General features: G+C 49.0%; 1 protein-coding gene across 1 annotated transcript in view; it reads left to right on the top strand.

Moving 5' to 3' along the window:
• Window positions 1-1,254: 1,254 nt before the first annotated feature.
• The window catches only part of FAM171A1 (family with sequence similarity 171 member A1), a 409,935-nt gene continuing 401,772 nt past the window's right edge, over window positions 1,255-9,417 (top strand). Inside the window, exon 1 of the mRNA XM_069211592.1 lies at window positions 1,255-1,691. Within this exon, the coding sequence (XP_069067693.1) occupies window positions 1,571-1,691 (121 nt within the window). The 5' untranslated portion in view covers window positions 1,255-1,570. The remainder of the gene's footprint in view (window positions 1,692-9,417) is intronic.

The raw sequence follows: 9,417 nt of genomic DNA, 5'->3' as shown, positions 1-9,417 counted from the left end.
TTAGCTTCAAATATCATGGGTCTAGTAGGCCCAAAAGCCATCTTATTCAGAGTATTAAATTAACACATTTCTCCAAAGCCTAACCTAGTTATCAGTGTTGTCAGCCAGAAGCAGCATTTTCGGAGAATAATGAACTTTGTATTGTATTCATAAATTACATCTTCTCCTCGATTATGTATCACACTTCCTTCAGGAGATAATCCTGCCACCTGCTCATCAGATACATTTTTGCTGAAAGTAACATATTTCCACAGACTTGTATCCAGAGATGTATTTTAGTATTATGCCCCAACTGGCCCTTTTCGAGCACTCTCTCCCTTTGTTTGAAACCACAATTGTCTTTCGATTATTTGCTGTTCCCAGTGCTTAATTCGTAAATAAAAACGTGCCATTGCCAAAGCCCTCCACTTAAACACACGGCTGCTGTAATTAAATGCAAGAACATGGAATACTGAGGCAGCGTAATCCTGAAGCCATCTCGGGCTATCTCGGGCCTCTTCAATCCAGTGAAAGCCACTCCTCGCCCCTTCAGTTCACTCTTGCAGCTTTCTCCCTTTGTGACACTTTTTCGTTTTTCTTTTCTTCCGTCTTTTCCATAAGTGTCTTTTGCTCGCAGCAAATGCTCGAGGCAGAAGAATAAGTGCCGGCCCTCAAAAATAAGTGCTAGTGCTCAGCACCAGTAACAACAAGCACAAATTAAGCACTGGCTTTTCCGCTGGCTATTTTGGCATCAAAGGCGTTAGACTGGAGAACTTCCTGACTGTGTTGTAGTTTATTTTTAATACTGGGCAGACACATAATGTATAAGCTATTGACTGTGTCGAGACGGTGTTACACAACCTGAATGTTCCCTTTGCCGTTAGAGGTCCCAGATCGTGCTCCATCAAATTGCTTTTACGGTTGTATGTCTGGCTGATAGATTTTTTTTCTTATTCGTTTTATTTAAAAAAAAATGTGGAACTTACTGTGATTGACTTTATGTATCCAGGATATTTTGTTGCAGCAATTCACATGTAGCTTTTTATTTAATCTCTACCCCCAGAATGCACTCTATTGAGTGCTTGTCAGACACATTTTCCGTCCCAACGTGCCTCTATTCAAGTTTAAAACGCCGGGCGATGATGCTCAGCGTGCGTGACCCCGCAGTCACCCTACCGCAGCAACAACACAATGGCAGAGCGGCGAGAGCAGGAGGGGGCGCTGCTGCCGCGCACCGCCAGGTGGCGCAGCGGTCTCGCGGCTCTGCGCCCCGGGCTCGGAGGAGTTAAAGCGGCAGAGGCGCTGCTCACCGCTGTCCGGGAGGGAAGAAAGGGCTGTGGGAGCAGCAGAGCGAGGGATGCGGGTCCGACTGCTGGGAGTCCAGGCAGCGAGCTAGAGCCCCGAAGAACGGAGAGCGAGGGCTGCCGGCACCGCGAACCCCACTGGAGCCCGGGCGGCATGGTGCTGTGGATGGCGGGAGCACGCGGCGCTGCGGCGGGGCCGGACGCCAGCCTCTGATGCGGTGCGGCTGCGGCGCTGCCCTGCGCGCCTGCCCCGATCCTCCGTAGCAGCGCCGCACCGGGCCGAGGACATGAGCAGGACCGCGGCGACCTTGCTCCTCTGCCTGCTGGGGTGCAACGTTTGGAAGGCGGTGACCAAGAGCCTGCAGAGGGGGGAGCGGCAGCCCGCCGGCGCCACAGCAGCATCGCAAGGTGGGTGAGCAGTCGGGAGGGCAGCAAGGAGGGGAGCGCATGGTGCCTCAAGGGTGGTGCTTGCAAGGGCGTCAGAACCCCCTGTCTTCAGCCTGCCTCTGCAGCGTGATATGCACTTCTGTGACACCCCCTCTTGTTTTACACATTGCCCAATGCGTTTGGTGAGGGGGCAGGAAAACTCCCACCATCCAACTTTCTGATTCTGTGATGCACCTTAGGGTGCAAATGTGGGTGTACTCGGTGTGGGTCCGTTGGTGGGATGCAGGCTTTCTTGATGCTCACTGTCTACAGTGATTTGATGGAACCAGATGTAAATCCCAGCGCAGCCTCAGACTCGCGGGAGGGAGTGGGCGAAGGACGCAGCGTCCTACCCTGCCCTTCAACAGGGGTGACTTTCCCATGTGGTAGAAGTTACTGGCAGGTTTGGTATGTTGCGTCGTTGGTGTGTTCACAATGCAATAGTATGTACCTGGTTGCCTGCTGTGGGGGTAAGTGAAAAGGATGTCCGTTTTTTGTGCTACGTTGTCTCCAAAAAGAGGTTTGGTGGAAATAATGCCCTGCGTTGTGATACGTAGTTTCTATTAAGAGACCACTGAAGGGAGCTGTTGCCATTTGAGGTAACGGCTGTAGTCAGTCTGGTGCAAATAACGTGTGATCGAGTTGAGGTCCTTTGTGCAAGCTACCCGGGACCTTGCTGTGCTCAAGCGTCTGAGGTAGGCGCATGGTGCAAGTAAACCCCTGCGTTAGTGTTCGCAGCAGGAGCCTTTTAAAAGGAAACCACTGAGCTAGTGTGTGCAGCACGAGCCCTGAATCCCCGGCGTGCTTTGGCCTCTGAAACAGGAGCCTGTGGAAAGGCATTCAACTTCTTCAACCAGATAGTGTCTGCAGCAGGAGTTTGGTCATAGAAACCTCCCGGTATAGGGTCTGCAGTAGGCGCCTGGTGAAAGCAATCCCTCGTGATAGTGTCTGCAGCATGTGCCTGGAGTAAAAAGCCCCCTGGGATGGTGTTTGCAGCATGTGTCTGGAGAGGGAAACCCCTACAATAGTGTCTACAGCAGCAGCCTGGAGAGGGGAACCCCCTGTAAAAGTGTATGCAGCATGACCCTGGCTAGAGGAACGTCTGTTGTCGTGTCTGCAGCATCAGCCTTGAGAGGGAAACTCCTGCTCCGTTGTCTGCAGCCTGGAGAGGTGAACCCTCTGTGATAGTGGGTGCAGCATCAGCTAGGAGAGAGGATCCCTCTGTGATGGTGCCTGCAGTTGGCACTTGGTCAGAGTAACCCTTGGGCACAGTGTCTGCAACTGGAGCCTTGTAAAAGGATTCCCCTGTGCCGCAGTACCTGCCCGTGGGAGTCTGGTGAGAGGAACACCATTGATACAGTCCCTGCAGCAACAGCTTTACGAGACCAACCTCCAAGCTAAAGTGTCTGCAGCAGGATCCTGGTGAGAGGAATTTGGTTGCACTGTTTAGAGCATAGGGAAGATGAGGCTAAGCCCCTGTGATAGTCTGCATCAGGAGCCTGGATACAGGTACCCATGTGATAGTGTCTGCAGAATGAACCATTGAGGGCAGCCCCTGCATGAGGAGCCTGAACAGAGGAACTCATGTGATACTAATAATGTGATACACTGTTCCTAAAGAGCAAGAAGAAGACAGGGTGAGTAATAGGGGATCCCATTAAGTAGGAGCAAGAGTCCTCACACACCCAGTTGGGTGTCATGCTTCGTCATTGGACCAGCTCCTCGCCAGACTGGCGCTGCAATGTCTGGCGGGCACCACCCTTTCGGGGGGCTCTTTGCCGGAGACCTTTTTGATGATGCCACCCTTTCCCACAGGTGAGTGAGGGGGAGAGGGAGAAAGGAGAGAACAAAATGGAATAGGAGGATAAAGTTGGCTCAATGACCCTTACTAAGAACTATCTTTATTAATATGGGGTCTTGGCCAAGATTAAAACTGTAATCAGGAGGGTAAAGTCGAAGTAATGTTCGACCACCCTCAAACTGTATTGCACATAACAAGGAGGTCCAGGAACTACCAGACCCACCTCAACAATGGGTCGACATGTTTCACGTCTATGAGGTCCCAATGGATCCAGCGGCGCTTCCTCAGGACCTAATAAAAAAACGTGCTTCTCGAAAAATAAACTATGCTGGCTCTTGCCTTTATCAACTGACAATCAAAAGGGAAGGAATATTATTATCATCAGTCACTTACATGAGTCCTTTATGACCCAGTATGTCATTCCGGGAGCGCGACCCAGGGGTAGGTGGAAGTGCCGTCTGCCGGTTCCACTCAAAGCCTTGTGGACCAGGTCAATGGTCTGCGTGATCCCATGAAGCCCTGTCTTAGTGTAGAAGGGGCGACGAGTAGGAATGACATACTGGGTCATAAAGGACTCGTGTAAGTGACTGATGATAATAATATTCCTTCCCCAATGATGAAGCATGACACCCAACTGGGTGTGTGAGGACTCTTGCTCCTACTTAATGGGATCCCCTATTACTCACCTGGTCTTCTTCTTGCTCTTTAGGAACAGTGTATCACATTATTAGTAACTGTTATTGGAGGACATACACTGGACCTCATAATCCTCTGAATCCCCTTATTTCTTGACATAGTTAGAACTCATGTGATAGCCTCTAAATCAGAAGACTGGATAGAGGGACCCCCTGTGGCAGTGTCTGCAGCAGGATCCTCCTGAGAGGAACCCCCCGTGATAGTGTCTGCAGCCTCGAGAAGGGAACCCCCATTGATAGTGTACGCAGCAGGAGCCTGAGAGGAAACCCACTCTAATAGTGTCTGCAGCAGGTTCGTCCTGAGGGAACACCCTATGATACCACCTAGGAACTGCCTGTGATAGCACCAGTAGCAGTATCCTCGTCACAGGAGGCCCCCGTGATAGTGTCTGCAGCAGGATCCTCATGAGAGGAACCCCCTGTGATAGTGTCTGCAGCAGGAGACTGGAGAGGGGGAGGGAACCTCCCCCCCCCCCCCCCCCCCCCCAATAGTGTCTGCAGCTGGAGCCTGGAGAGGAGAACCCCCTGTGATTTCTACAGCATGAGCCTGGAAAGGGCACCCCCTCGGTCCCCCTCCTCACCCCCCCTCCCCCCGTGATAGTGTCTGCAGCTGGAGCCTTGTAAAAGGCCTCCCCTGTGCTTCAGTACCTGTCCTTGGGAGCCTGGATAGAGGAACCCACTGTTACTGACTGCATCACGGGTCTGGATGTCGGAGCCCTCTGTGACACTATCTGCACCACCAGCCTGGCGAGAGGAACCCCCTGTGACCGTGTCTAAGGCAGACTCCCCCCGATGGTACCGTATCTGCGTCAGGACCGAGTGGAAATACCGCCTCAGGGAGCTATATTGTGTGCAGCGGGGCCCTGTAGTTCAGCAGTAGCATGTGGATAATGTCCTGCTCTACATTGAGTATATAATAGTTTCTCTACCGCTGGGCGCCGTGCAAGGTCAGTGAGTAATTCGTATTTCGTCCCTTCGCCTGGCTTTCAGGTGCTTGCTGGACAGCTGTGAGGAGGAGGGTGGGCGGTTCATCTCTGTTGACCCCGGACCCCTCCCCCTCTCGTCCTTCCTCCAGAAAACAGCCCCTGGTCAACTGAAAATAACCCGAAAGACTGGGTTTCCCTGTGAGGAGTCTGGGGAGGTGAACCCCTACATCCGATCCCTTGTGTGAGGTGAACCCACACGTTTGACAAAATATTATTGAGCAATTTGTATTTTGTGGTACTGCTTTCGCCCATAACCCCCCCCCACCCCCCCCCCACCACAGAAAAAAATCACGTTTGCGTGGGCGCGCTTTGTCCCAAGGTTCAATAAAATGCCGAGTTTCTTGTAATCTCCTGTTAAGAATGATGTCTCGTTGAAAACGTAATCTTCACTCATTTTCCCTTCTCTAAAAAAAGAACGGTAGTTGCTTATCCGTTTCATTTGCCCTGTATAAACACCCCACCACACGCTTCATCTTATTTTTGCAACTGCGCCAAGCAGGAGATGGGTCATCGTGATGTATTTACTTATCTCAGTCCAACTCGTGGGCGGCAAGTGTTTTCCAGGGGTCTCCACCCCTCTTGTTTTTGGAAGAAAGGTTTCTTCCTTTCCCCCATTGTGTTGTGCTTGGACCGTTCCTTGCCCACGCCCCCTGGGTTCCCTCCCCCTGCGCCTTGGTTTGGACGGCGGGTTCATTACCTTGACCCCTCTTGTTCCTCCTTGGAAGCGAGGCCCGTTATAAACCCCGGCTCCTCCCTGGCGCCTCTGGATGTGGTGCCAAGCGGAGAATTAATCAATCCTCGCGTGTGAGCGCATACAACCCCCTCCTCGGGGCTCCCACCCGTCAGCTGCCTCGGCCCCGCTGCTGAGGCTGCATCCTGCACACCGCCCCGCGTCCCTGCAGCAGCTCTCGGTGAGCCAAAGTTTATCACGCAAGAAAACGCCCTTCCCTGGCAGCAGGCCTCCGAGAAAGGCCAATAAGAAGAAACAAAACAAACGGGCCTCCTCGTTGAAACGCGCCTGGGCGCTCCTCGCCATGCTCCTTTTGTTTACAGTTTGCTGGGCCTTGGCGTTGCTCCAGGGATTTACCACTCCTGCGGCCTTTATTCACTTGAAAATCGTTCTGCCCAACTGCACATTTGTATTAGTAAATAAATATTGGTATTTTTAAGCCGGGGGGTCAGCTCAACAGCCCACCGACTGCCACGCAGGTCCCATATTTGCACCTGAGCTATCGACTCGGTATCTCAACCTTTTGAAGTCAAAAGAACGATTGGGTTAGAACTTAAAGACCTGTTATTCAAGCGAGTACATCTGTTCGCGTGTGGGCGCCTTAAACAGTTGTTTTTACTAATACTGTACACAAAGACTGGTGTTTAGCGAAAGCGTGTTTCTGGGGGGCCAGCTCATCCTGGCACATGCTTCCCCTTCCAGGTGTTAGTTTAGTCTGTTTGCTTTCATCTCCTTTTAACACGGACGCAGTTTTCCCTTTAATTTTGGGACGCTGGCCAGTAGGTACCCTGGTAGCTTGATATTGTGGTATTTCAGATTCTTGCGGCAATTTCATACAGGTCTTACACAGCTGCTGTTTCGTCGGGCAGTGCCTAAATTACATCTTTCAAAGTGTATTTCACAGTACCTTCTGTAATTCGCCCTGGGCTGATTTTCTTCTCTCTTTATAATTCCACGCACTTCGTATTCAATCTTACTTTGGTCACGACTGAAGCTATTTGCAGTACATGACTTTATTCAATTCTGAATGCCCTATCCACAAAACATCCCTGTGACTTACTCTTCCTGGCTTGCTTAGATGTAGACGGGATATTTCCACCTTTTAAAGTCAACAATGCCTCATTTTAGCTTACTCCCGCTTAAATGTGCTCTCACTTCAGTGCAAGTCGATGGAGAAATTATCTGCCCCAATTTTTTTTTTTTTTTTTTTTTTTTTTTTAACTTCCTGTTCCCAACTGTCGACATGCACGAATTCAGTAGTAAGTTAGGAGCACTACAAGAGTAAGTTGCCTGTACAATCTTTGTGGGCCCGGCCCTGCGTTTAGAATATACTCTGTAGTCCTACGGTAATTTTGGAACACAGCCCGCCCTGGCAAACCTTATCTAATTCTGGGAAAGGCCAAAAAGGCATGTTTTTTTGACTGACACACGTAAGTATAGAATCTATGCGCCTCCCATACAGATTCCATTTGAATCAGATGGAAGCAGAGCCTTGGATGCCAAAAGGCCTCGGCACTTTGCAATAAAATCCAAATTAAATTTATTTCAAACAGTTGCTTTTTGTATCCACTGTCTCAGATTGTATGACCACCTGAACGCAACGTTGTCACATTAGTTCTTGGAAATCACTTCTGGTCACTGCTCTTCCTGGCACTTGCCATTAAAGTTGTTTTGTTCAGCATTTGCACAACTATGTTTATGGACTTAATACAAAGTTGAGAAATGGGAGTTGATATTTGCACAATTCTTTCTTTATCCAGTTAACCGTGGCAACGTTTTATGTTTGATAGGTTGATGTTTCAGAGAACCGAAGGGACCAGAAGGTGGTGGGGTAGCCAAACTGGCCTGCTAAGAAATACACACTACAGATATTGAATCAAAGTGAAACACTCCACTTCAGGTGGCCTATCAAATTCACCATGAATTGCCTTCCTTCTTAGTTGTTTACGTTTTCTAACTCTAACCAGAAGGACATAGACCTGTGTGTTAACCTCATGAGCGAGGAGCCTTGTGTTAAGTTGTGCACTCAGGGATATACTCTCCTAGACACTTTCTAAGTTGATGTCGCTCTGAAGTGGAGGCTCTTGGGATCTCTATTTACAACTGGGGCGATTTAATAAACTTTGTTTCTTTGCCAAATCTTTTACATAACTTTGTTTATTGCCCCCACCCCCCCCAAACTGGTTCGTTTAGTATAGTTTTTGTTTTTATTTGTACAATACATTGTTTTCATTGTTCAACCACCTCAGGGTTTCATGTCACATTCACACAACTCCCCTCTTCCTCAATGGTTGCACGCCTTCAGTTCTGGAGAATGTAAAAAGGTTACTCAGCTCCAGCCTGGATCTCTGGGCTGGTGACCTCATCATATGATGCATTTTTCTTTATTGCCAGAGTATCTGGGAATTCATCTGTAAGCTGAGCTATCCCAACTGGGAAGTGCATCAATTAATTTTAACAAGTAAAGAGGGGGTAGGGTTGGTGCTTAGGAGCAGGGAGGGGTGCGACTGTGACTGCAGGCGTAGATGAAGCATGCAGACCAGTTGGCCTTTAGCTGTAGTGCAGCATGTCCTTAGCATGAGAGCATTCATAAGTGACCTGCTTGGTATGAGTGGGGATTGTCAGGGTATTTAGTTGGATTCTTTAGAATGAGAATGCTTGCACAGTGAGGAAACGCAAGCAGCTGTAATCACTCAACACTTAGTTCGAAAAACTTTGACTGAGGCTTTTATCTCTGCACCTTTCACTATTCAGGTATTTGAGAAAATTTACAGTGTAACCCTCACCCCTATTAGGCTTTGGAAGGTGCATTGTGAAAGAAGGGATCTAACTTCTTGCTTTGTGCACCTTTTGTTCTTGATATGTAAGCGAGTGCAGGTGATAACGTATTATAGTCCTTCATATCCGTGTCTCACCACTTGGCTTTAGACTCCTGGAGTGCATTAGCGGGCAGATGGCGTGCTACACTATAGGGGAGTGCTTATTCGGAAGTGTTCAATAGAAGTGTGGCTTTTATGAAAAGCATGGCATGGCTTGTAAAGGAATGTACTAAGTTCATATGATTGAGAAATGTTCCAAGCAGGTTAGAAATTAAGGCAGGCTTAATGCATTTTAAGGGAGCTTCTACAACATCCAAACCCAGGTGTTGATGAACTAAGTGTAGCTAAATGATGAATGAGGTTCTTAATTCTCATATTGAGAGTTTGACCAAGCTCCATACTTAACCTCCGTGGGCTGCACTGTACATTGCTAGACCAGTGTAGGAGAAAGAAGCTACTACCAGTTAAAAATAGATGGGGGGGAGGGGAACTATAAACAGCGTCTTGCTAGTGTGCTCCAGAAAGGCCACAAGAGTATATGGCAGCAAGTGTTTGAAAGTAAACTGTTTTCTCATTGTTTTAAGATTAGGCGATTTTAGAAGCATTTATTACAGGTAGGCATGTTCTAGATTGGCGTGAGTTGGTGATTGACCCTGCTGTCATAAGTCACCTTTGGT

Source organism: Pleurodeles waltl, chromosome 10 (assembly GCF_031143425.1).
Source record: "Pleurodeles waltl isolate 20211129_DDA chromosome 10, aPleWal1.hap1.20221129, whole genome shotgun sequence".
Classification (NCBI taxonomy): Eukaryota; Metazoa; Chordata; class Amphibia; order Caudata; family Salamandridae; genus Pleurodeles; species Pleurodeles waltl.
The sequence above is the reverse complement of the archived record's forward strand: the minus strand, read 5'-3'. Positions and strand labels throughout refer to the sequence as shown.